Source organism: Dipodomys spectabilis, unplaced genomic scaffold (genome assembly GCF_019054845.1).
Source record: "Dipodomys spectabilis isolate Male_0828 unplaced genomic scaffold, ASM1905484v1 ptg000147l, whole genome shotgun sequence".
Lineage (NCBI taxonomy): Eukaryota > Metazoa > Chordata > Mammalia > Rodentia > Heteromyidae > Dipodomys > Dipodomys spectabilis.
The window spans coordinates 2,512,102-2,539,762 of NW_024870824.1; the positions used below are offsets into that span (position 1 = coordinate 2,512,102).

A 27,661-nucleotide genomic window follows, 5' to 3' on the forward strand; every position below is an offset into this window, starting at 1 on the left:
ATCATGAAAAATTGTCCTGTTAACAGAAGAAAAAAAAGAAAAGTATGTACACTTATATTACAAGTTAAAATGTGACTATAATGGGAAATCTTCATCGAATACTCCCAAATGAATCTGCAATTAGACAATTTACTTTCTAGATGAAATCTGCAGAGATGTTTGGTTTTTCTGCATATACAATTTGTAACACTCTTTAGTTCAGTAGTAGTTTGTTTCATCAGTGGATTTATGTCTGTTGAGGAGAGAAATATTTGAAATAAAATTCTAAGATTTCTGTATTTAGTCATCTCACAAAGAATTTTTTACTGTGCTTTTCTGTAAGCATTTTTTCTTTTGGTGTTGATGGTTGTGTTCTGCAGAAAAGGCAAATTTCAGAATAGGTTTGTCTCTTAATAAAAGACCTAATTCCATTTTCCAGTCTATGAGGACATGTCACAATTGTCATACAATATTTCAGTGGTTTTCATGAGTTAAAACAAAAATTGTACAGAAATTGTTAGGTAAATGTTGATAACTTTTATTGCTATGCTTTTGGAAAGTTTTGATTCAGAGATCATAAAATTAAATGTTAGTTAATTGATACATGTTCCTGTTGTATTTAATAAGCTGATTAAAATACAATTATAGGACCTTTGTATCTATGATCTTAATTCTTTGCTTCCCACTAGCTAAACTGCTGAAATATTTAGTTAATTTTCCTTCAAAGAAATCACAGTGTGTCACGGAAAGATAAGGTATACTGAGTAGAAAGTTGAACACCATATTGTTAGTTAAGCAATTTGTAAAATGAACATTAGAAAATAATCCCCCATGTGTATGACTCTAAAATAGTAGGAAGAGTTGTTCCCCTACGTCAGACTGGAAAATAATTTTCTTTTGTACATTTGTAGTTTTGTTTTTGAAGATTTTATTTATTTTTTGACTCAATGATAATTGAGATTTTTCAGCATCTTACAAGATGAGAAAATAGCTCTGTGCATCTATGATTAAAAGCTAATTTGCAATGAATTTATGAATCCTTGTTCTAAAAGATTTCACAAAAAAAGAGTGGGAACATGAGGAAATCACAGTGTGATAATATTTTTAAACATATCTGTTCAAATATTGTTGGATTCAGTCAGAATTTGAAAGTAGTTATGTTAGCTGTGGTTGGTGAATGTCTATAGAGATGAAAGCCAGAGAAACAAGTCTATATGAAGGTCACTGGGACAGTTTTGTGTGAATACTCACAGTGCGGTGAGTGCTCTATGCAGATAAAGCAGGTTGTTTGGCTTTGATAACCATTTTGGGAAATGGTGAGTAGAAGAAATGACTTTTCCAGTCCCACACCAAGGGAGTAGCCGGTGATGACTTAAAGCAAATTTGTTTTTACTGGCTCATATTAAATTGTACATAGTAATTTGGTTTCACCATGACATTTCCCTACATGCATGTACTTTGATCATGTTTACCCCATCTATTATACTGCCTACTCCTCCCTTCTCTCCCCTGCTTTCCCTTTCACCTTGAACAGTAAAACTCTGGAGCTAAGGATACAGTAATTTGTGGAAAGCGAGTCAATGATGAATTCTCAGAGACTGATGAACTGAATTTCACATTTATTTGATTCTAAAAATCTATGTTCTTTCATGTACCACAGAGAATCTCTAGATACTTTATTCGTTTCCAATGATTCTATTTCCTCTTGCTTTATAGGCATGAGACAACTCAGTTTATTTATCTGGACTTCAGATAAAGTTCATAGGATATTCAAACTTAGCAAATAAATATACAGAATACATGGTTAAACTTGAAATTCTAGTCAAGAATAAATAGGTTTTGTAGTCTATGAATAAGTCGTTTTAGGTATCACGTGGGACATGTTGGTTGTTACTTTGAAATTCACATTTAACTCAGCATCCTATATATACCATTCTTATAATATTGCTCTTGGAAAGTAACACTTCTGAAACCACAGGAAAGTATTTCAAGTATTGTTATTTATCATTTACTTTAGCATTATCGATCTCATATTACTCATGCTTTCAACCCCATAATTTCAAGGAACTACATAATGTTTGGGGAAGACTTGTCCCTCATTCAATATTAGATGCTCATAGATAGGAAAGGAAATAGCACAGATTTCAAAATTATTTTGGAAGCTTATCTCAAATTTGCATTTGTCAGATGTCAAAGTATATGGGTCTTTTTAAAGGACACTTTTCTAAGCAGTGTATTATGGAGTCACAATTAGACACACAGCTGCAGAGTGAACCAAACCCTGCTGTCCAAATAGGCTCTTGTCTTGTGTGATCACCTTTCCACTAAGGGCCTTTTATGAGAAGTTAAAAGGTGACATATCACAAGCAACTTAATGGAAGTGAAGCTGATATGCTTAGAAAAGTATTAGATGACAGTGAGTCAGTTGGAAAGAGAGGTTAGCTTATGTTGGAAACCTGAGTTCAGGAGCATTTTGTGGAACTAGCAGGTTTATACTATTCCCAAAACTTGTAGGTATTTGAAAGTACCAGCCTTATGTATGACTCTCCTTATCTTCTCTTAGAAATCTTGATAAGCTCCTAAGTTGTCTTCATTTTTCCTGGTTGATTTCTTCTTTCTGATTTCTTCTGTTTCCACTGCAGGTCATAACCAGTTTTCCACAGTATTGCAGCAGACTCATTTTTTTGGTACTCTGTTGCTTTTTACCTTTGTAGCCTACTGTTTATATTCTTAAGTACAGATTCTTTAGTAATCAGATTAAAAAACCAGAACTTACTTCCTCCTAGATTTTCTGTAGGAAACAAGAATGCTTAGAAGATTTTTTTTTTGGGGAGGGGGTGCGTCCGGTCGTGGGGCCTGAACTCTGGGCCTGGGCGCTGTCCCTCAGCTCTTCAGCTCAAGGCTAGCGTTCTACCGCTTGAGCCACAGTGCCACTTCTGGCTTTTTTCTTTTTGCTTATGTGGTGCTGAGGAATCGAACTCAGGGCCTTATGCATGCAAGGCAAGCACTCTACCACTGAGCCACCTTCCCAGCCCCTGCTTAGAAGATTTTTTAATATCTGTCCCTGACTTCTATTTTTTACTGTTATTTCTTCCATATGTTCACTGTGTATGTTCACAGCAGTGTACCTATACCACATCAGGTTGCTACATCCTGGAATTTACACAAACTTTCATGGTTTTATGTCTTCCTTTTGCTCTTCTCTCCATCTAGTTGATGACTGGCCCAAGACTCTTTTATTATTCTAGATAAAGAATCACTGATTCTTTATTCCCGCAACATTTTGGATATACATATTTTTCAATGTAGTCTCTGTTTTCATCTTGCTTTGCTTTATTACTTTGTCCTTATTAAAACTGTGTTTCTAAATGAGTAAACGAGACTGTTAAGACTTTCACAGCATACTGGGTGGAGAAAAATAAGCGTAACTTGTAATATAAATGTTGTGATGAAAATTAATCATCAATAGTAATAGTAATAGTATTATCAATACCAACAGTAACACACACACACACACAAACACAAGCACACATACACACATACCTTAATTATAGGTTGCCCTTTAATTGTAAGATTGGATGTTGATGTCAAATATGAAAGGGTTAAAAAAGATGTAAGCACATGTTCATCATTTGTTGATAGAGAATAACTTAATTAGTAAAATAAAGATTGTAAACCTCATTTTCATTTTAAAATTCAGTTAATATCACATTGAAATATAAATAATTCAAAGCTTAAATTGCATATTTTAAATGTTTATTACTGACATTTTACTTATCTGAAAGTAAATATTTTTCACTCAGAATTTTTTTTCTTTTTTTTGTCAGTCATGGGGCCTGAACTCTGGTCCTGGGCGCTGTCCCACAGCTCTTCAGGTCAAGGCTAGTGCTCTACCCCTTGAGCCATAGCTCCACTTCTGGCTTTTTCTGCTTATGTGGTGCTGAGGAATCAAACTTAGGGCTTCAGGCATGCAAGGCAAGCAGTCTACCACTGAGCCACCTTCCCAGCCCCTCACTCAGAATTTTTTATGCTTTTCAGTGAGTTCATGCAAACTAAACTTTTGAGTTAAAAAAATACTATTGCAGCAGCTTTGGCCCTAACAATGTCACAATGCTCTTTTAGGGAGAGTTCATTCTTTGAGATGAGTGTTTTAAATCATTTTGGGACTGATGGAGCATTTTAAAATATAAATATTGCAGCAATGTAAAGATACTATATAAAGCCAGATACTGGTGTCCTAACTACTTAGGAAACCGAGACCTTGGAGGATCATGGTTCAATTCACAATCCCCAGTCAGAAAAGTCTGCAAAACCTTGTCTCTCATTACTAGCGAAAAGTGGGCCTAGAGGTATGGCTCCAGTGGTAGCAGAGGCAGCAGCGAGCAAGCAAACTGAGCAAGTGTGAGGCTTCTGAGTTCAAACCCCAATACTGAAGACACCAGGGAAAGACCATTAGGTTAGCCTTAAAATATAGACAGTGAATAATTTTAAGCATCTTTTAAATCCACCGGCTTTGTTTTTCAGTCCTTCTGTCCACAGATTTCATTCATCTATGAAGGACATACTGAAATCTTCGTCATGTAGGTTTGCAAAGTTGCCAGATTCCTGAGAATTGGCTGATTTCAAGTTTGGGATGTAGCATATGTCCAGGCCTACTTCTAAAATTTGCAGGATCTGATGCAAAAGGACACAGAGCCCACATACCTTGTGTCTAAATGTTTAAAAGTTATAAATACTAGATACACAATACACAATGCTAGATATATAATAAGAAGAAAACTGAAAAAGATTTTTTTCTCCTTTCTGGAGAAATAGGAATAGCTCTGTTGTCTAGAAGACCAAGAGTGGGTTGGAAATCTTAGGCTCTAGTGTCTTATGCAATGTGGTATAGTATAAGGGAAGGAAGAGTCAATCCCCTTTTCCTCCAAGGCCTTGCCTTGTCCTACACCAGGGGGCTCTTTGTTGCGGACACCATAGTGTTCTGCCTGCATCTCCATGATGTAGCCTTTTGGACACTCTTCAGGTGAGGGGGAGCACCACATACTGGGTTGAATGTCTCCTTAAAAGGTAGGTACTGGTAAACTGGAGACCAGCTCAGGGTTGTGTAGACTCCGATTTCGAGATTCAAAAGAGGCAGGGAAGACTTTGAGTAGAAAAGTTGTGACCCTGGGGATTTGTCCTGTAGAAAGGTGTATGGCCCTAGGAATAGTGGAAGGAGAATGCTCCTTTGGAGTAGAGCATCCAAGGTCAAGTGCCACTTGAGTAGATGCTCAGGACACTATATTTGTCTGTGATCTACATAAAAGTGACTGTCTCTTTTAGAGGGTAAGATCTCCTCAGACTTCCAAGTTATTATCAGTAGTACAAAAAATAAATTTAACAATTTAATCACAATTTGTCAATGAGTAATCACTAGATAATTAATTCTTCATGAACATTGCAAATAAGTATTAGAGTTTCCAAGTACATTAGTTTTTTTTTACTTTAGAAATTAGTTTAAGAAAATAATAAAGTTGTTTTGAATTTGGATTTATATCTTTGTTGTGGAACTTCTGATTATTCACACACTGTCCTAAGATATTTCCCTATTTATTTAAGATAGCTACTTGGTCTTTTATAGATGACAGTGTTGTGACAGTTCATTGAAAGGTATTCTTAATGCTGTTCCAGCTCTGGTTCAGTTTCCCAGAGTATGGGGGGGGAGTGGGGGTGAGGGAAGCTGTGAATTGACTACTTAAGTAAATCATCTTGTAACTCAGTGTTCTCAGATTATTAAATCTAGAGGTAGGAATATACTTTTATGTTGCAAAATTCATTCCATACAACTTTTCATAAAATACTGTCTTTCTGATTGGTCTCATGTTAATTTACAATTGTAGTTTTTAGAGTAATTTAGAGAAAGAAAGAACCAATTCCATGTAAAAGGGAATACTTGATTACTCTATTGTATAAGAGCAATAAAAGCTAATTTACTGTTATATTACTCAATATTGAAAGCTGCAAGAGGCTATCTTTCAGTTCATTCTTCATTAATTGTGCTATATTGTAGTGGTATTAGTATGTATTATGGATGAGTTTTATGGAAGGCTTTTAAGTTGACATCTCTGAGCTTGTATATTTGGCTCATATAAATATCTTTGACATATTTTCTGCATGATTGTTGAAGGGCAAATTAAGTGTTGAAGGCAAAATGGATTAATCAGTCACTGTGATTCCTGTATGAAAACTCTCATGATAAACTCTTTGAAATGAACTTAGCTCATAACAAATGATGGCTGTTGAAAATCGTTATTTTTAAAAAAAAAAAAAACCTCTAACTTATTAATCTTCATATAGACTAGTCCTTCTAAAGTTGCCTTTCATGCTAGGTCAGTTGAGTTTTTCTGTTGATTGTTGAGCCATTGCACTGTTCATAGTTCTTTTGTTCATAGTCAAGTTATTAGTAGTTTGGACCTTTGTTTGAATTCAGTTAAAAGGTGTATATAATACCTTGAAGATGATAATTCTAATGGAGCTTTTTAGGTATCTCTATGATCTGCATTGAACATACATAACTAGAGCATGGTGCATACATGCATTTGCTTATGTACATTTGAGTTCTGTTTAATATAATATGTATAAATAGGATATTAAATATTCTTGTGGCAGTTTATGATTTGTTTCCATCTTGACATTTTTGTTGGGTGGTAATATCACTAGCTTGTTCTAAGTCTGGATTAATATGTTAGAGCTGCTGTAACGAAGTGGCATAGACAGAGTGGTGGTTTAAACAACCAGATTTTCTTCTCTCACAGTTCTAGAGCCCAGAAATCCAGGACCAAGTGGTCAGCAGGAATGGTTTCAGTTGAGGGCATCTTTTCTTGGCTTATGTGTGGCCATCTTTTCCTTTGTGTTGGCATGGGCGTGTGTGTGTGTGTGTGTGTGTGTGTGTGTGTGTGTGTGTGTGTGTGTGTCCTCATCTCTTCTTATAAGAGTGCTTCATAACTTCATTTTACCTTAATTACTTCTTTAGATACTTTATCTCCAAGTAGAATCACATGCTAAGATGCTTTAAACACTTTGTCTCCAAGTAGAATCCCATGCTAATGTGTAGGAGTCAGGACTTAACATATCTTATAATTGATGCATATAATAAGGGCAAAGATTGAATTCTATGCAAACTGATATTTTGAGCAATCAATATGTTTAAGATGTGGAACAACTTGTTTAAATATTTTAGTTAGGAACTTTTAGAAATTAAATGTTAGAAATATCTTTAAATTTTTTGTACAGTTTTATACAGTGTTTAATACAATTTTTTAATTATGCAAATGGGAATAGGTAAATTGAAGAATGATGATGTTAGCAGGTAGTATTTAAGGTGCTGAATTATCTCTGGGCTCAGTTCTGAGCACTTGATGCTAATCTTAAGGGTACTGGCACGAACACCAAGGAGTTAGGGTGTTCCTGTTTAAAGGTCAGTGATTTGCTTTGCCTATCTCTGTGACTCCAATGGTGGAGCCTGATTCAGTGCTCTGGGCAGAGTTCCAGGTGAGTGCTTTGTGAAGCAAGATGGGATTATTTGTAAAATGGTTTCATCAGGTATATTTGGGTGTTTCTACAGGTCCAAACTTTGTGATTAAGCAGGTCGGTGAGACTTTTCTTTGATAATAGATCTAAAATTATTTCCTATTGAGAAAGTCCTGTAAAGAATATTTTTCATTATATTCTTATTTGGGTCATAGTGTCATACTTGATATATTGTAAATAATTTTCAGAAATAATACCAAATGAATAAGTTAAAGAAAGGGGAATAAATACGGTTACAGCTGCAGTGCCCTTTCCAAATGGACCTATGTGTACTATCCAGACAGTTGTACTGTCCTTCTGCATTAGCAGGTTATTTCTTATTTCTTTATTTTTCAGTACAAATACAGTATACACTGAAAGTTAACCATAATCAGTTACTTGGGCTTCTTATGTATCAGTAGGAATTTTGGAAGCAATTGAGCCAGTAGCTAAGCCTGGAAGTGAAACTGGCCTTGGAAAAATTCATAGATGACAATTCATAGGCTCCAATCATCTACTATCAGTAGGTGAAGTTGATGGCCCTTATGTTTTTGCTGTTGCCAGTTTAGTAGTCTGATGGCACTGAGTTTGGGTCTGTGAGTCTTGTTAAAAAAAACTTTCCTGTAGTTGAATTCTTAATGTCTTTAGGAAACATATTCAGTATATTTGAGAAATAGGAAAATATAAGAGATCCAAATAGTCAATGCCTAAAGTTCTCTTTAAAAAAAAAATCATACACAAGTGTGTAAATACTTGTTGCTTGGTTAAGAGGTTGACAAGAGATGTACTTATTATCTGACTTATGTAACTATAACCCCCCTGTACATCACCTTAATAATAAAATAAAAATTAAAATAAATGAGTAATAAACAGCCTTCGAGAGCAAGAACTTATTTTTTTGGCAAAATTTTATTTCTCAGTATTCTTATCAGTGCTACAGTTATGGCTGCTCAGCTGCTTTGGGTTAATTTATACTTGTGATTTTTTTTCCTTGTCAATTTATTGGGTGAAGGAAAGTTTTACGTGTAATATGAGAGAATATAGTTTTTATCTCATGAGACTAGTACTGATTTGTTTGCACAAAGGCTGAAAATGTCCTTAAACTGGAGATAAATAATTGAATTAATTTTTAGATCTAAACAACTACTTTTTGTCCTTTGTTCATCTTTTCTATTGTTATCATTTCTATCTGAGTTTTTGTGAAGGTTTCAGGTTTTTTTCCTCATTTCAGTGTTTTTTTTTTTATGGTCTCTCATAGCAACAAAAATAGGATTTCTTTAATTGAAAGTATGTGTTAAAAATTTAAATACATCTTTATATTAATGAAGGATCTATGTGTGTTCAAAGGTAATAGAATAGAATGTGATTGAGTTGAAATTGGCTGTATGAATCAGACCTTTGTGGTGTATTTGTGTCTTGATTTAGGTTGGTTGAAGACTTTCAATGACTACTTTAGAGACAAGACTCAGTATATTTTTAATAACATGGTCCTAAAGCTGAAAGAAGATTCAAGCAGGAAATTTATGTGGTCTGAAATCTCTTATCTTTCAAAATGGTGGGATATTATAGATATTCCGAAGAAGGAAGCTGTTAAAAGGTTTGTTTTAAAACTTTTTTTGAAATTTGGTAATATTAAAGTTGATTTTAGAGTGCATTAATTTTAGAAAGTTATATCTGAAATTTATTTCTTTTAGCATCCTGTTTTCATTGATATTTGGTTCATCTCTGCAAAAAATGAATCACAAACTTTCCTATTGAAGTCTTCTATATCAACTTTATCATAAAATGGAATTATGAGGTCAAAAGGGGGCTTAGTATTTTAAAGGTTTTTTTCTTTTTTCTTTTTTTAAAGCCTACGTTAAAAGTGCTCTCCTGGAGAGGTTGTTTTGTATGTTTTGCAGACTTCCATGTAGAAATGCACCAGTTTCTCTGACAGTAGTTAACAGTACAATGTTTGAAAACCGTGGCCAATTTTATGGCTAAAGTATTTTCATTTGCTTTGTGATTGCTTACAGTGTTTCATATTTTCTCATATGTATCAAGTTTTTGTGATTGCTTGATTGTACTTTTCTTTTTCATTTATAGAGTTGTATTTTTCCTGAAGTTGTAATTATTAGTTATAATTATTTTTCATATGCAGTCCTAAAATTTTCATGTGCTCAAAATGATTAATTTTTTTGGTCATATTGCTTTTGCTGCCAGTTAGAAAGGTCTTTCTTAATCTGCCACTTGTCCTTTTTAACCTCCAGTTTTATTTTTTAATCATTCAGTTTTTTTCTAGCCTTGAAATTTTTATAATTTTCTTTGTGACAATACTGGGTCTTAAACTCAGGGCCTGGGAACTGTCCCTTAGCTTTTTTGCTCAAGGCTAGCATCCTGCCACTTGAGCCACAGCTCCTCTTTACGCTTTTTGGTGTTTACTTGGAAATAAGAGTTCATAGAGTTTCCTGCTCCAGCTGGCTTTGAACTGTGATCCTCAGACTTCAGCCTCATAAGAAGCTATGATTGTAGGCATGAGCCACTGGTGCCTGGCTCCCAAAATTAATTTTAAAAATATGGAATGATATGAGATTCTTTGATCACAAAATATCCCTGATTTTAGAAATTATGAGTTATGCTATCATGAATTATTTATACAGCATCACTTTTTTTTGGGGGGGGGGGGAGTCCAGTCTTGGGGCTTGAACTCTGGGCCTGGGCACTGCCCCTCAGCGCTTCAGCTCAAGGCTAGCACTCTACCACTTCAGCCACAGCGCCACTTCTGGCTTTTTTTTTCTTTTTGCTTATGGGGTGCTGAGGAATCGAACCCAGGGCCTCATGCATGCAAGGCAAGCACTCTACCACTGAGCCACCTTCCCAGCCCCACAGCATCACTTTTATAGCACTTAATGTATTAGTCACTCCCAAATTACTTAAGCTGATTCAAAACTTTGGCAAAGTAGCAGGTTATAAAATTAACCCCCAAAAATCCATGACTTTTCTTTATGCCAACAATGAGAAAAGTGTGGCTGAAATTAGGAAAGCAACTCCTGTTGACACTTCTTGCTATAAACTGAGAACAGCTTTTCCCATTGAGATGAGGTCTTGAAAACTCCTCTCTCCCTCCCAGGCTGTCTGGAACTGTTATCCTCCCAATCTGTTTCTTGAGTAGGAAGAATTATATTTGTGAGCCACTGTGTTAGCTTAGATTTTTTTTTTTAGGTTTTTTTTAAAGGTTTTTAAAGATTTCTTTTTTTGGATTTGGTTTTAGATTTTTATTTATTTATTTGTGACGTGATATGTGACCAGCATGTGACTAGTGCAGATGAATTTCCTAATGCTAGAAGAGCAACATTTTGTGGAATATAGATTTTGTTGGATTTACCCTAATTCAGTCTTTTTTGGGAGGGTGGGAAATGCTGGTCTTGGGGCTTGAACTTAGGACCTCTCTACTGTCTCTGAGCTTTTGTACTCAAGACTAGTGCTGAACCACATGAGCCACATTTCACTTCTGGCGCTTTGTTGGTTAATTGGAGATAAGGGGCTCATGGACTTTCTTGCTCAGGCTGGCTTGAAACTATGATTCTCAGATTTCAGCTTCCTGAGTAGCTAGGATTACAGGTGTGAGCCCTCAGTGCTCAGCACCCTACTTAGTCTTTTATAATTACAATTTCATTTATGTATATATGGCTAGGTATGTGTTCACCCAACATACACATTTCCAAAATTGACTGTGTGCAGAATTGTACAGAAGGACTATAGTGTTTATGGAAAAACAACATGGCTTTAATGCACAGCTCAACAGCTTCATTAATGACAACACCCTCAACATGAAAACAGAAGACTAACACAGGTGCTAGTCCATTGTTTCACATGTTGATTAAGAAATGCGTAGGTGAAACAACAAAAAAAAAAATGTCAGTTTACCTTAAAAGTTGAGGTTTGATCTGGAAGTGGGGTCAAAAGTATTGATTGTGAGCTATGTGAAACTGCAACAAATATCTCCCGAAACTAGAGTTGTGAGGCAAATATGCATGAGTGAGGAGCATAGATAGCAAATGATGGACCATTGTGATGTTTGTAGTGTGCAGGTATGTGTATTCTAGCAAAGTCAAGTACAGCTGTCTGCTTTCGCCTAGATTTTTTTTTTGTTGTTGTTGTTCTTTGTTTTTTGTTTTCTTTGTTTTTGGTTTGTCATAGGACTTGAACTCAGGGCCTGAATACTGTCCCTGAGTTCTTTTGTTCAGGGCTGATGCTCTACCACTTTAAGGCACAGCTCTATTTCCAGTTTTTGAGTGGTTAATTGGAGATAAAGAGTCTAATGGGGACTTTTCTGCTCAAGCTGACTTTAAACTTTGATCCTTAGATATCAGTCACCTGGCTGACACCTAGAGTTTTCTTAGGGCTAAATTGCACATGAACTGGACAAAGTTTGTTCCTAAATGCAATGAAGCACTGTGGAACAAATTGCCATTTTAAAAATAAACATTAAAAGCATAACTGATAATATATAACTTTTGCTACTGTTCTCTTGCCAGCTTCCTTCTATTTTTGTTTCTCTCTTTTACCTATGTGTTCTTTAGATCATTCATTCAATGGCAAACACTTCCTGAATATTAACTATGGGGCAAAGATTGATGGGTATTTCTGTTCATTTAGCTTCATTATTAATTGTTTTTTTCACCATTGATAAGTGACAGTCTTTTCTTCTTTGAATGACTAACATTGCTGTGATTATAGTTCCTCTGTTGCTATTATTTGTTTGAATTTGTCTGGTCTATACTGCCTTACGTTAAGGATAGCTAACTACCTTAGGCAGTTGGGTTGGGCATAGTGTAGGATCAGCAGGCAGGCTTCCTAGATTCAAATCCTGTCAGCTCCCACCTACTGTGTAATTTTAGATAAGTTACTTAAGTAACTTTTTGTGCCTCACTTTATTTATTTAATAGGGACAATGTTACTACCTATTTTATATTTTAGATTAAATTAATACCAGTAAGATGCCTTTTGGCTGGCACATTTTAATTTTTATTATTATTATTTGCAGCTCTGGAAATCAAAACCAGGCTTTGTATCTGTTAAGCAAGAACTTCAGGGCTACTGAATTATTCTTGTAACCTTTCTGGTACATTTTGAAATATTTGTGGCTTTTATTATCTCATCTTTTACTTCCTACTTAGAATATTTTCCTTGGACCCTAAATGTAAATTTTAGAGCTGATGTCAGCTTGGAAGTTTCCATCTTTTAGTAGGAGAGCTAATTATAAAATTTATGTTTCTGTTCTATCTTTAAAAAGCTTATGTAAAACGTCATTGAAGATAACTTTTTTAACCCTCTGCTTAGATGCTTTTAGAATTTTTAAAATACTCAGGAAATTCTAAATTTTCAACAAGTTCTATATCTAGGTATTTATAACTTTTCATAGTTTCCCATCTCTCAGTTCAAACACTGCAACAGCATATGTTTTCTGTACTTCCTAATTGTTTTTTTTTTTTTTTTTTGGTTGGTCGTGGGACTTGAACTCTGGGCCTGGGCACTGTCCCTCAGCATTTCAGCTCAAGGCTAGTGCTCTACTACTTGAGCCACAGCACCACTTCTGGTTTCCTGAGTGGTTTAATGGAGATAAGAATCTCACAGACTTTACTGCCTGGGCTGGCTTTGAACGGAGATCCTCAGATCTCAGCCTCCTGAGTAGCTAGGATTACAGGCATGAGCCACTGGCACCCGGCTTCTAATTGAATATTGCTTGTATTTAATTTGTTTTAAAACTGCATTATCTGGCATTTCTATTTTTTCTATCTGCATTTTTATTTCAGTAACCAGGTATATTTATTGCCTTTGGGAAGCTTCCTCTCAAGGAAGATTTCAGTACTCTGTGGTATTGAGTCTAGGCTTTCCTGGCTTTTGAATGCTTTGTGTTTTTTTTTTTTTCCTAGATCTTATTTTCCCTAAGACCAAGCATTTTCCCCCTTTATTCATCCTTGAGCAAGAACAGCTTTATCCACACCTGGCATTTGACCCCCAACAAAGGGTAACTTGCTTAGAAAATCCTTCTGTGTCTAGCCAAATGCTGTCATTTCCCATGGTGTGTGTTCTTACTGGCAGTTCAGCCTCTATCCCACCTGATTTCCTTTGGGAAATGGTCCCTCACACAGAGAAGTCAGCTCTTCCTCAGGTCAGCTGTGATCTGCATTCAGTTAATCAGCACATTAATTCCCAGGATTTAGGACCTTTAGAGCCAGAGGTGTGAGCTGACAGATGGAAGGCAGGAAAGCGACATGGAGGGAAGTAAAGATGGTTTTCTCAAAGCACCTGCATTTATGAGTCTTCCCACCCTCTGATATGGTCCCTGAAGACTCTGCTTTGTGACTTCATTTCCCCCCTAGCCCTTTGTTAAGACTAGACTTAAAACCTTGTGCTCAATTATTTTGTGCCCAGGAATGTTCCCCAGTATGCTTTCTTTCCAGAATCAGATGTATTGCTTGCAAATAAGAAAGCTAGCTGATGTGTGCCTTCTTAGTTACTTTGTTCAGTAAGATTCTGGAAGAGTACCTGAGCATCAGAGATCCAGCAGCTGAGGAATATGCCCAGATTATAAATGGAATTAGGTTGGGCTGGCAGTAGGGGGAGGAGAGGCTGGAGCTGGGAGAAGATCTGGAGAAAGGATGCTTATTAATGTTTTGTCTTTTTTAAAACTGAAGCTACTGAGCCTGGGGCAGACTCTCTGAGTTTCTTTCTGGGTGGCCAGGTATCCTAGGTGGGAGATTTGAGCTGTGACAAAGAATATTTTCAGAATATACTGCTAAGTTCAGGCTTGGAAAGGGAGTTTGCTGCCCTCTGTGTTTGGTCCTGTGAGGCCATGCTTGGTTCTGTCCTATTGACTGTGAGAGCTACCTTCTGTAGCAGGCAAGATCTATAGATAAAGGAACTGCCAAAGTAAGGCTATTGTGTTAACGGTTTTTTCCTAAGATTTGGCTTTGCCTCAGTCTTTGGCTCTCCAAATTGGGCTGGTGCTGGAATGTCTCAGAATGGTCTTCTTTTGTGACTTGACTGTTTTTTTTTTTTTTCCCACATGAAGCAGCTGTGACTCAGTATTTGAATTCTTTTACTTTCACCTGCCCTCTGTCAGAAGCATTACAAATTTTAAGGCATATGGACAGTGTTTTTTTCTCTTCATTCTCTTTTACTATTTTATTATTTACTTTATTTTACCATTATTTTTTCTACTTTTACTTATGTTGAAACATAACATTCATAAGAGTTGGCCACTTTTTGATGTACAAAAATGGAAATTTCATATGATCCAACTCATTTGAGAAAGAATGCTAATTTTTTTGTAGGGGAGTGAGCATAATGCAAATAAGAATGTACTATTCAACTCTTTGTCTTACTCAGACTCTTTTTGAGAGCTTCTTTATATTCTTATTGGGAAATACAGACCTGGTGCTTAATGGTAAATATTTTTCATTTTCTTGAAGAAAAAGTTGTCTTGTAATCACATAAGGACATTGGACTTTGTTTTGGGTTAAGATTTGCTAAAATGCTCTTTCTTAAAACTATAAATATTCACTTTATTGGTTTATTACATTTATGTGGAATAATAGCATTTGCTTTCCTTACTTGAACAAAACATCCCTGTTGTTTATTGCCTAAACGTAGGCAACATCTATATATTTTGGGGGAAACTCAATACTTAGATTTTCTTCCATAATTTGAAATTCTTAGCTTGAACACTAAGTGGCATTACTAATAGAATTTTTTTTTGACTACTAGTCTAATGCTTATGTAATGGCTTGTTTTTCCCTTTTTGAAGATGAGCTATGGATTAAATGTCTGTACTTAAAATTGCAAGCTTGCTGTTGCAAAGCAGAACCTGCTAATTCCAGCAGCGCTTCACCTAAGCTTTTATTGTCCCTAAAGAATACCAATTGATTGTGGGAACTTAACAGAAACATAACTCAAATGATCTTCATAATCTATTCTAGCATCAGCTTAGATTCTTCTCTCCTGCAGCAGTAGTATTTTACTCTATAAGCTTAATAAAATGAAAAGTCTAGTTAACTGAAGCGAGATCCATGCCAATAGCATCTAGCTATTTTCTAGCTCTGCCACTTTTGGGTGTTTTCAATTTCACTAGCACAATCAGGCCTTAGTATCTGAGTCTGATCATGTTAGTTCTCTGCTTTAAATTATTTCAATGATACTTTCTTTTTTTCGTGGCGGGGGGGGGGGGGGGGGGGGGGGACGGTCATGGGGCCTGAACTCTGGGCCTGGGCCTTGAGCTCTTTAGCTCAAGGCTAGCACTCTACAGCACCACTTCCGGCTTTTTTCTTTTTGCTTATGTTGTGCTGAGGAATCGAACCCAGGGCCTCATGCATGCAAGGCAAGCGCTCTACCACTGAGCCACCTTCCCAGCCCGAAATAATTTTTTTTTAATCACCTAATGTGAGAAATATTCTTAAAATATCACCCATATATTTAGGCTTCAGTTTTGTCACTTTTTACCATCCCAAACTATAAAATAATGTCTATTAGACAGTAATTCCCTTTTCTGTCTATAGTTACCTCTCCCACTTGCTGAAAAACTGACCATTTTACTATCTCCATAGTGTAACTACTAACCTCATATAAAGGTGCAATGTTTGTCTTGTTGTGTTGGCCTGTTTCTTGTAACACAGCGTCTTCCAGGTTTATGTTGTGCCATCTGTCAGTCTCCTTCCTTACTAAGTCTGCATATAAACCACATTTTTTTCTACCCAGTTGGCCTTTGATGAACATTTGTGCTTTTTCTGTTGTGCATAATGCACTATGAAGGTTATGTACAATGCAGCTATAAGGTACAGATACCTGTTAGAGTCATTTCTTTCAATCTATTTGTGTATATTACTCAGAAGTAGGTATATCTAGGTTTAATATTTTAAGGAACCCTTGTATTGTTTTCTACCCCAGCTCTACGGTTTTACATCCCCACAAATGAGGTACAGATTTCATTCTTTACATCTGTAACACTTGTTTGCCGGATTTTTTTTTAAATGATAAACCATCCTAATGCATATTATACCATGTTTTGTCATCATATCTTGGAGATCCTTGCGTAAAGTCCATTTTGCAAGCGGGATTTAACTTACGTAAGTGCTCTTGGTTATGGCCCTATTTTCAGTATGGGTGTTTTTTATGTTTTAAATGTTTTCTGACTTTTTTGAGTGAATGTACATAAAAGTACATATGCATATTACATTTTAATTGTCAGCAGTGTGTGAGATTCCTATTTGACATATCTTGTTTCCACAGTGTGTTGTACAACTTTATGGTTTTTCTAGCTATATAAGTGAAAAGGTAATATTAATTGAAATTTTGACTTGTGTTTCCTTATGCGAAGTTAAATTTCTTTTCATTTTAGGAGCCATTTCCCCCCTAAAATTCCTGCTTTACATCTCTGCTTTATATTATTGTTCTTTTGCATTCCTAGTACCTTTTTCTTACAGTTTTATATCAGTAAGAATACTTGAGTATTGAATGGAGGGCCAAACCAGTGTAGATTCCTGCCCATTTGATACTTACAATCTGTCAGAGGAAATAGTAATCATCCAAATGTATAATTAAGTTTTATGATAAGTGGAATGAAAGAATTTGTGATTTTATGAAAGCTAATAATTTAAGTGAGGTTTGGGTGGGATGGAGAAATGCTTCCTTATGGGTTCCTAAGACCCAGCTAAGCTACAATTAGAAGGGAAACATGAAGCCAGCTAGTAAGTGGGACTAATTCATGGTGTAGATCTGAAATGTAGTGAGGAAGAAATGAGGGATAAGTCGCATATTCTTTTGTTCTCATACACTGGAACTTTGAGGACAGGCAAAAATATCTAAGATTCTCCAGTTACTGTATGATGAGTTTAAAACAAGTCTTATTTTGCTTTCACATGAGGTGCCCTCCTGAACGGAATCTGAGTCAGTGAGTCTGATTAGAAAATGGCTTGATTCAATGGGAGCCTCTTTTTGAGTTTTCCGTTTAACTTTTTTTAAATTTAAGAATGAAACCCTGCACATTATCTTGTATCATTTCATATTTCCTCAAATGTGTGATTAGAAATTCATTCATTTTTCTCATGTGAAATTAATTTGTGATTCTTTAAAGCTTGCTAAATGATGCATTGTTTGCTACTTAGTTATCTGTAACAATTTCCCCATTAGGGAAAAAGCTCTTTGAGTATATATCCTTCAGCATGTGACCAAATTCCAAATGTTTGGCGATTCTATATAGGAAGAAGATGACACTCACTGGAAATGATTTACAGCTTCTTGTCATTTGTGGTAAATTCTTGTGTAAATTACTCATCTTGGGCAAAATGAACAGTGACAGATATGCCCGGCTTAATTTTGATCAGTTATTTCCTAGAGCTTTTTATACCAAATTCCCCAGCATTTAAGTAGGAACAGAACTATGTTAATAACTTTTACAAGACAACTTCCCATTGTGAAAAGTGTTCATATTGGAACCTGGTACCTGGTTTCTGGGCTTCTGTATTTTCTTGATGTGTGTGTGTGTGTGTGTGTGTGTGTGTGTGTGTGTGTGTGTGTGTGTGTGTGTGTGTGTGTGTGTGTGTGTGTGTGTATTCCTTTATTTTCCTTGTTTTCAGGTTGGTTTGTAGATCTTGTGTTTGTTAGGAAATGTCAGGTGTTAAATAAAATAGCTAGAATTCAAAGAGCATATTGCAGAAACTAAAGAATAGACCCTATGGGCTGGGCATGTCTTTTTAAAAAAATTTTTTTAAATTTTTTTTATTGTGAAAATACCATACAGAGGGGTTACAATTACATGGGCAAGGTAATGAGTACATTTCTTATCAAGCATTGTTGCCTCCTCCTTTGTTTCCCCTTCCCATCCCTTCCCATCTCCCACCATCCCCCCCCCCCCCCAACATGTCTTTTTTTGGATATGTTTTCCTGTGTTTCACAAAAATAATTCAGTTGATGCTTAATAAACAATAAATAAATGAATATACTTGGAAGTGGTTATAGTTGGTCTAAGCAGATTTTCTGCAAACATAGGTACAGAAATCTCCCTTATACATTTTTTAATTGTTAAAGTCTTGAGAGTGCAGTTACAGTCTACCTTAATTTTAACATTACCTTGTTACTAACAATGACTTGAAGTATGATTCCTTTTTTGTGGGTCATATAGCTTTTCTGCAAATGTCCTGACATATTGTTTGCATTATAATTTTTATAACTATAAATAAAGGATGATAGTCTTTATTGCATCTCAATAATTGGGCCAACATCTTAGTGGGGTTTTTGGGGTAGGATTACCATTTGCTTTCCTCTTACTCATCAAATACTTTTTAAGTATTTATCTAATGTATTTTGGAATAGGGGAAAATGTATGTGCTTATAAAGTTTTTTCTTCTCTTTGTAGTGATGCCATGTGTTTGTGTTTACATGTTGTTTTGTTTACATGTTCTGCTTACATGTTTTTGGAGATTGATTGCATATGTTTGTGTTTACATGAATAGTTCGTAGATATTTCATATCAAACCAGACTTTTCCTGAAACTTGTGTTTTCTTATATTGTTTTTCTTCCTATGGATGGTTCACAGGATTGCACAGTAGGAAAAACAGGCAATTGGGTGATACAGATAGAACTCACTAGTCTGGTTGTTGCTACATTACTTAGGCTGTTGTTTTGTATTTAAAATGAAGTTAATGGTTTTCTTCCAATTAGTGTTTTGTTCTCTTAGATTGGAGAAACTATGCAATGAAAATCTACAGCTGATGTTCTGTCTAGTCTGCTATCATAACATCATTTATACCTAGGTTTAACTGATTAATGATTTTTTTCTTAAGTATAGAAATGTGTTATTTTAAAACAGAAGTCCTTTGGTTTCCATTGTTATCTTGGCTTTTTAAAAAAGTTGGTTTGTGGGCTGGGAAGTTGGTGCAGTGATAGAGTGCTTGCCTTGTATGCATGAGGCCCTGGGTTTGATTCCTTGACACCACACAAGCAGAAAAAAGCCGGAAGTGGTGCTGTGGCTCAAGTGGTAGGGCTCTAGCCTTGAGCTGAAGAGCTGAGGGACAGTGCCCAGGCCCAGAGTTCAGGCCCCATGACCACCAACAACAAAAAGTTGGTTTTTATTAAACAGAAGTAGGTTCTATTGTTGCATCTCCATACATACGTGTGTGTGTGTGTGTATGTGTGTGTGTATATATATATACACAATATGCCTCTTCTTAACCAATTCTTTTCTCAATAACTTAGTGTATATATTAATAATGTCTGACCTTTTGATGTGTCTGTTCTATGCCATAGTTCTGGTAAATCTTTAAGGTCTTATACCAATGGGAAGGGCAGGTTTCTCTTTGCCACTCTTTTCTAGAATGTTTAACAGGATTTTGTTTTTTGTCATCAATATTCATCACTTCTGTTTCTTCTATATCATCTTTGTCTTTCTTTCGGTTTAAAAAAAAGATTTCATATCTTTCCATAGTTTTCATTTTGCAGTCCCTAAAGCTTAATTTTTACATAGCCCCTTTCCTAAGATAATTTATCTAATGTAGTTCTTTTTGAGGCCTTACTGTCATCACAGACCAAATTTATATGACTCAACTTACCTTCACTATTCATTAATGTTACTAATTTGTCATTTGAAACTCCTAAGTCATAATTACTGCAGTCCTTTCTCTTTTTTAGCTCCAATTGTTTTCTTGTTTCCAGCTGATATTTCATGAAATGTCTCTTTTTCTCTTTCTCCTTTTCGTACATTCCAATGCTACAGTATTCTAGATCTCTGAGACTCCTATTTCACCCTTCCGCTTAAATTCATTTTGCATATGTCTGTGTACTCAACCGAATATAAAACTTTTTGTAAATACTTATATTAAAAACTGAGAGTCTCCTTCACTGATCCTCAAAGCAGGCTTCTCAGATCTGGCCATGCAAATGGGAATAACACCGCTCATCTCAGCCCCTGCTGTCTTTGTACTTCTGTTCTAATAGTGGGTGGGAGGCAGCAGGAGGACAGATGCATGCAAATAAGCAGGGTAACTTTGGTTCATGATAACAGCTATGATCTGATAAGAGCGTGGGGGTGCAGTGGGAGTATGGGTTTAGCTTGGCTCTCATGGGGACTTCCCTGAGTAAATTATAGATGACTCAAAACATGAAGGAGCCAAAACAGGGCATACTGGGAAAGAGAGTAGAAAGTAAGAAAATGCTAGAAAATACCTTAACCAATGGGAGGCTTACTCCTTAAAGTATTATATGTTGATAAGAACTCAGAGTACCATCAAAGTAGGGACCCCAGGGACCATAAGAAGGGCAAGGGAGAGTCATTCACAAGTGGATCTCTGCTACGTGTGAGATTCTTTGCTTGGTTCACTGATGCTTGGAGATCATTCATGCCCATAGGACAGGAGTGATGTAGTAAAAGAAAACTGATGATAGCATGGGAAAAAGAAAACTTTCCAAAAGATATATTGATTGGACTATGAAATAATGAGATTGAAAATGTTTGCACATTTGAGATTAAACCCCAAAATATATCCCTACATCTCAGGTCATTGAGCTCTGAGCATAAGGCACACAGGAGCCTTTGGGGTATATGATGTTGGGTGTATGACTGCTAGAGAGTGGCTGGATCAGACACTCAGCAGCTAGACATATAAAATGACTAACTGACATTAGGATCATTGGGACTGAGGGTAGGCAGTACAAAATAGCCTTGGGTTTAGTTCTTAAAACCATTTCGATAAATTTCTAGCTCGTGTGTAAATTTTGGATTTATGACTATTAAAACTTCCTCACTGCTTTCTGAACATTTGCATCATTGTGCAAACCATTATGTTAAAACTAACAAGTGTCCAACCCTTAAGATGACTGTTTTAATTCTTTACTTTTATCCCTTTTAAAACAGTTTAAAAATTCTTAATAGTTTATGATTCTTTTATTCCTCCTCAGAGAAAGCCAGGGCTTGGGATCTTGTTACCCTGTGTGATGTTGTGATAAAGGCATACCCACGAGACAAATGATGAAAGTGTCAAAACTGTTCATCCAATAATGAGAAATTAGCTACATAGCTTACATGCCAATTAAGCCTGGAGCAAAGTGTTTTAAATATTAGTTTTGTGTAGTTTACAGGAGTGACTTATCAGTGCCATAGGGCTGATATACATACTGATTTCTTGTTATTGGTATTGAAACAAATCTCATCCTTAAAATGACAGCTGTCTAGCAAACACTGTCCAATTCTGCAAGATTAAATCCTGTGTGTGTGGCTCCTGACTACCAACAACAGTCTTTGCTTTGCACCCTGTGCAAAGAATGATCATAGTAGGAAAAAAAGGGTTGCTCAAGACACTGTCCTAAAGTGGCTTTACCACCAGGGCCCTGAAGTTGAATTTCACTCACTGGTTACCAAAAAGTTACTTTTTTTTTTTTTTACAGCTAGCATAAGTTCCGGTTATATTTGAGGACAGTTCTTAAATGTTTATGCTATTTTAGTTCTTTATTTGACCATAATTTTATCTGTTAATATAGCCTCTTATTATTTCCTTCCTAGTTTACTTCAAAATGGTCAGCTTGAAATTGTGACAGGCGGCTGGGTTATGCCTGATGAAGCGACTCCACATTATTTTGCCTTAATTGACCAACTAATTGAAGGACATCAGTGGCTGGAAAAAAACTTAGGTATGTGTTTGTGTTTTCCGCTTGCCCATAAGCTGTTTGGGGAAGTTAAGTAGTGTCTGGTTCTTTGGTTTTCTTAGACATTAATTTCCCAGTACTGATAATTATTGGATACTTTATTATTCATTAATGTGTGATGTTTCTAAGGTGAGAGACTAAGTTACATAGATAAAAAATAAATTTTTCGTTTAGGGTCATCTATCATGTCTATTTTGTCTATTTTTATTAGATTTAGAAGTTTTTCTTGTAATTATGTTTTAGTTAAGGCAGGAAATTAGAGGCAAACACATAGACTAACTTAAGTTAAAAAGAGATATGGTGGGTTCAAATGAGGCTGGATCCAGAGAACTTATGTAATCTGCTTACTGTTTGGGCTTATCTTGTTTGTGCTTCAGGCTGTCTTCTGTACTTTCACACTGTGGTGAAAGGGACCTAGGTATCTGAGAAACTTCATGTTTCATATAATTGGCCCCCCACTATCACGTGCTTTATCTGACAGCCAATTACTGTGTCCACCAGAGGTATAGGAGCTGAAATCACAGCAGCCTCATCATTTTGGTGCTAGTGGCCTAATGGAAAGGAATTGTGCAGGGAGTACCAGTGTGAGAAAATTCTCCTAACAGTGAATGAGAAGGAGAATTCAAGTCTGATAAGATCAGATATTCACCTTAACTCATGAAAACTTAAGCTGAACTAAAGTAAAATCCTTTTGAAGCTGGGTGGCTCTGATGGCTCACCCTTGTAATCCTAGCTCCTCAGGAGGCTGAGATCTCAAGGATAGTGATTCAAAGTCAACCCAAGTAGAAAAGTCCACCAGACTTCATTTCCAATGAACCGGCAAAATAGCAGGGCTAGGGAATGGCTTGAGTGGCTCAAACACTGTCATGAGCTAGCAAGGCTAACATGAGGTTCTTGAGTAGCTCAAGTCCTGACCCCCCAATACTTCATACTAAAGTTTAATTTGATAGTTTTCATTACGTTAAGCACACATACTCTTTATTAATTCCTAGATAACTAGTTATTTAAATATATTTTCCATTAGAGTTAAAAGTCCCTTATCTAACATCTTTTTTTTTTCTTGTCACATAATTTGCCATTTAAACAAAATAGCAGGGATACTGCTGAGCACTCCCAATTTGACACACTTGCTTGCCTTTTGTCTTTCTGTTGCTATTTACTACAACCTGTGAGAGTGAGTTACAGATATTTTCCCCAGGTAGAGAGAAATACACTTCAGGTGTGAGACTGCTGTCCTCAAAAGTCTTATTAAGCCACGGTCCTCTTATCTATAGCCTCCCACGTAGCAGGTATTACAGTCCCCTACCACCATGCCCAGCTAGTTGATTGTGATGGGTGGTGGGGATGGGGGGGGGGAGGTCCTTTCTTGCCTGGGATGCCCTCACACTGCTGTGTTCTTGATCTCCACTCTGATTAGCTGGTATTACTTACATATGCAACCCACCACAGTTAGCAACTCAATATATAAATCTTTAAATTTTTAAAAAAATTATTATCATTTAGTAGTTATACAAAGGAGTTTCCATATAACGAAGTTTATGGATACAAAATACCTTGATCAGTATCAACCCTTTCTACATTCTCACCCTATTTACCCCTCCCCTCATTCTTCTTAATTTTGTAGGATATGCACTGGGTTTTTGTCTACATTTTCGCCCTCTTCTCCTCATTCATCTACCCCTTTTTCCCTGTCCCCAAATGTTTGTAACCACCATATGTATTTCCATCATCCCTAAAGTTCTGTCATCCATTTATCCCTCCTCCTACACCCAAATGCTCCTTGACTTCCATCCTGCCTGTTGGAAGACTTAATGTGGCTCTAATTATATATGCTCTTTTGAGTCATTTCTTTTGTTCAACATAATTTTTTCTTGTGACTTTATTGAGATATATTTTACATACTGTGAAATTCATCCATTTAAAACTCACTGAGTTTATCAACCACATTTTCCCTACTCATTTCCTTGCTAGCATTTGCTGGGTTGATTGAAAGACATTCTTACTGGAATGAAATAGAATCTGTGTTGTTTTGATTTGTATATTTCCTTTATGGCTAAGGATGGTGAACACTTCTTTATGTATTTGTTGTCATTTATACTTCTGTCCAGTGGATTCATCAGTTTACTATCTAGGTTATTTGTTCTTTGGGTATTTAATTTTTTTGGGCTTTGTGTATTCTGTATATTAATCCCATGAAAGAGTTCTGCTTCGAAAAAAAAAGTTGAATGAATTTTACTATATCCACAGACTGGTTGACCATCATTTTGATTATTTTTTGAGCTTTTTCCACATCCCCAAAAGAAACTTCATATCCAATCCTAGTGACCTTCAGGCTCCTCTGTTCCTGCCCCATCCCAGCTACCAATAAATACTCTGCCATTAGAATGTGGTCCTCTCTGGATATCTGGGGAGATTCATTCTACATCTTTCCTCAGACATCAGTATGCAAGTCCCTTAAATACAATGGCATGGCATTTGCATGTAACCTTTTCACATACATTTCTCCTTATACTTTGTCATCTCTGCATTACTTACAATATTGAACACAGTCAAAATGCTGTGTAAATAGTTTTTTAGGGAATAATGACTAGATAAAAAGGCCTATACAGTAATGCTGTTTCCCCCCCCCCCCCCCCCCCCCAATATTCCTGATCTGTGATTGAGGGCCACTGGTGTATGGGTTAACTATTCTGGACATTTTTCCTAAATGGAAGCATACTATGACTTTTTATGCCTGGCTTCTTTTTTTGGGTGGGGGGGGGGGGGGTCTGGTCATGGGGCCTAAACTCTGGGCATGGGCGCTGTCCCTCAGCTCTTCAGCTCAAGGCTAGCTCTCTACCACTTGAGCCACAGCGCCACTTCTGGCTTTTTTCTTTTTGGCTTATGTGGTGATGAGGAGTCAAACCCAGAGCCTCATGCATGCAAGGCAAGTGCTCTACCACTGAGCCACCTTCCCAGCCCCTGCCTGGCTTCTTTATTTGGTATATTATTTTGAAAGTTCTCCCATTTTGTAGTATCTATCAGTTCTTTATCCTTCTTTGTGACTCAGTAATATTTTGTTCAATATAAACCACACATCCCTTTTTTGTGGCTTACTAATACTTTGTTGCATGTAAATGAATTCCTTTTTTATGATTTAATAATACTTTGATATATATAAATACCACACTTATTTACCTATTCCTCGGTTGGCTGACATTTAGTTGTTTCTCTTTTCTGGTTACCATTATTCACTACTATACAAATTTGTGTAAATATTTTTGTATAGAGATGTGATTTCATTTTTCTTGTCTACCTACATATTTGTAGACTTGTTGGGTTATATGGTTATGTCATGGTTAGTATTTCTAGGAACAAATTTTTTTAAATCTCCATCATTTTCCCTCCTCTCCAACTGAGAATTCTTTCAATACACCTTCACTAACATAAGTTATTATCTGTCATTTTTATTATAAACATCCTATTGTATGTGAAATGTTGTATCATTGTGATTTTGATTTGCATCTGCTTAATGACTATTAATGTCAAAAATCCTTTCACATATGTTACTTACATATCTTATTTGGAGAAATGCTTATTCTAATTTATTGTCTTTATTTTAGTAAGGCTGTCTTTTTATTGTTGGCTTACAAGAATTGCTTCTAAAGCCAGGCATGGTGATTCATACCTCTAATTCCAGCACTTAGTTAATCCCAACCCAATATTTTATAACTTAGCTATTTTGAAGAGAGCCACAGTAAACCTAAGTGTGCAGATAATCTTTATTGTACACTGACTTTAATTTCTTTGGAATATTCCCCAGCTATACTGGGGCTAGAAGAATAAAGGAAGAGGCAAAAGGTACAAAAGAAAAAGACAGAAGACAAAAAGAAAAACAGAAAGATACAAAACAGGAAAAGGAGATGAGATGTAGAAAGGAGAAATCATACAATAAAATACAGAGAGACCGAAGGCCAAGAAAAATCAAACCAGTCCATAGTCTTCCTTGCTCAGAAGAGAGCAAATTCCTTCCCTCTGCACCCCTACTTTTTTTTTTCCTCTGAAATCTGACTTAAGACCAGAGGGGCTTTTTGTGGACTGAGCTCCATGATATCTTCTTCCCTGATATTAAATTCCTACATTAGGCTGCCCTCATATGAGACCAAGGACAACAATCCTTGCGGCATTCCTCCATACAGCAGAGGCATTCTGCCTCTTGGCATGGGGAATTCCTGAGTAATGGGTGCTTTCTACTAATCCTCCTGGCCTGGGGGAGTGCACAACACAGTCAATCCAAAGCCGTGGGCATTGTCTGGGCAAGGCCCACAATTTGATTGAGCCTGTGTGCCCTGACTGAGCCCGTGTGCCCTGACCTAAGCTCTCTGTCCTCTGTCCCCTGTTGTATTTCCATACAGTTGGTCTCTCCCATACACTAGGGCTTGAGTACAGCTCTGCTAGCATTTTCCCCCTTGGCCTTCCAATGTGGCATGTCTCCCATCTCCCACCCAAGGTCTCCATGATTCTGTCACAACCAGTTTACTGGATCCACACTAATTATTGGAGTGGTGGTTTGGGTAGCCAGTGGAAAGGGTAAGGATTTCAGGGTTTGGTCATATCAATAATTATAATACCTCTTATCAGATATAAGCCCCCTCCTCCCATCATCTGTGAAAATGGTAGGATGGAAATTCAGGGGGCCTCATTCTCCAGCATCTGCTTATGTGCTATGCAGTTCTCTCATCTTGAATATTTATTTATGTATTTATTTATTTCGGAGTGGAGCTTACACACAAATATTCCAGCTTTTTCTTGTAGCCCTACTTGCTGGGGGAGGTAGGGAGCTTCACCCTCCACTCTTTTGCTTAGTGCACTTTATAGGGTCCACTGTGTTCATTGTACAAATCTTGCCTTCTAAGCCACCCATTTCTACCTCTAGCTACCTGATGGAGATTCAGGTACCTGCTGCTCTCTAATCAGCCATCTTTCCTACCACTTTTGATGTGCATAATTATAAAACATCTTTTGAGATATGGTTTCCACTGTTGTTCAGTTTAGTTTTAAACTCCAGAACTGAACTGATCCACTTACTTGCCTTATCTTCTCCAGGAGCTAGAACTGCATCTCTGTAGTAAGTTTTGAGATTGGGAAGTATGATTTCTTCAACTTTGTTCTGTTTTAAAGCTTGTTTTCAGCTCCTTGGAGTCTTAGGATTTTTGTGTTTTCATAAACAGTTTAGCTACTTCTGCAAAAATACCAACTATGATTTTAGTAGCAATGACATTGATTATTTTACCCAAATTGAGGAAATGCTCCATCTAAACAATGTTAAATCTTCTGACTTGTGAATGATAGTGTAGAGCCTGAATTCCTCTCAACAGTGTTGTTATACATTTAGTGTGAAAATTCTGTACTTTTCTGTTAAATTTTAACTTAGATATTCTATTTCTTTTGCCATCATTGTGAATAGGATTGTTTTCT

The 27,661-nt window shown here is 36.4% G+C and overlaps 1 protein-coding gene across 2 annotated transcripts in view; it reads left to right on the forward strand.

The window, feature by feature from the left end:
* Man2a1 (mannosidase alpha class 2A member 1) overlaps positions 1 to 27,661 on the forward strand; it is a 168,479-nt gene that overhangs the window by 29,399 nt on the left and 111,419 nt on the right. For both annotated transcript variants that reach the window (XM_042691919.1, XM_042691918.1), the window contains exons 4-5: positions 8,953 to 9,124; positions 22,062 to 22,189. In XM_042691919.1, the coding sequence (XP_042547853.1) occupies positions 8,953 to 9,124; positions 22,062 to 22,189 (300 nt within the window). The remainder of the gene's footprint in view (positions 1 to 8,952; positions 9,125 to 22,061; positions 22,190 to 27,661) is intronic.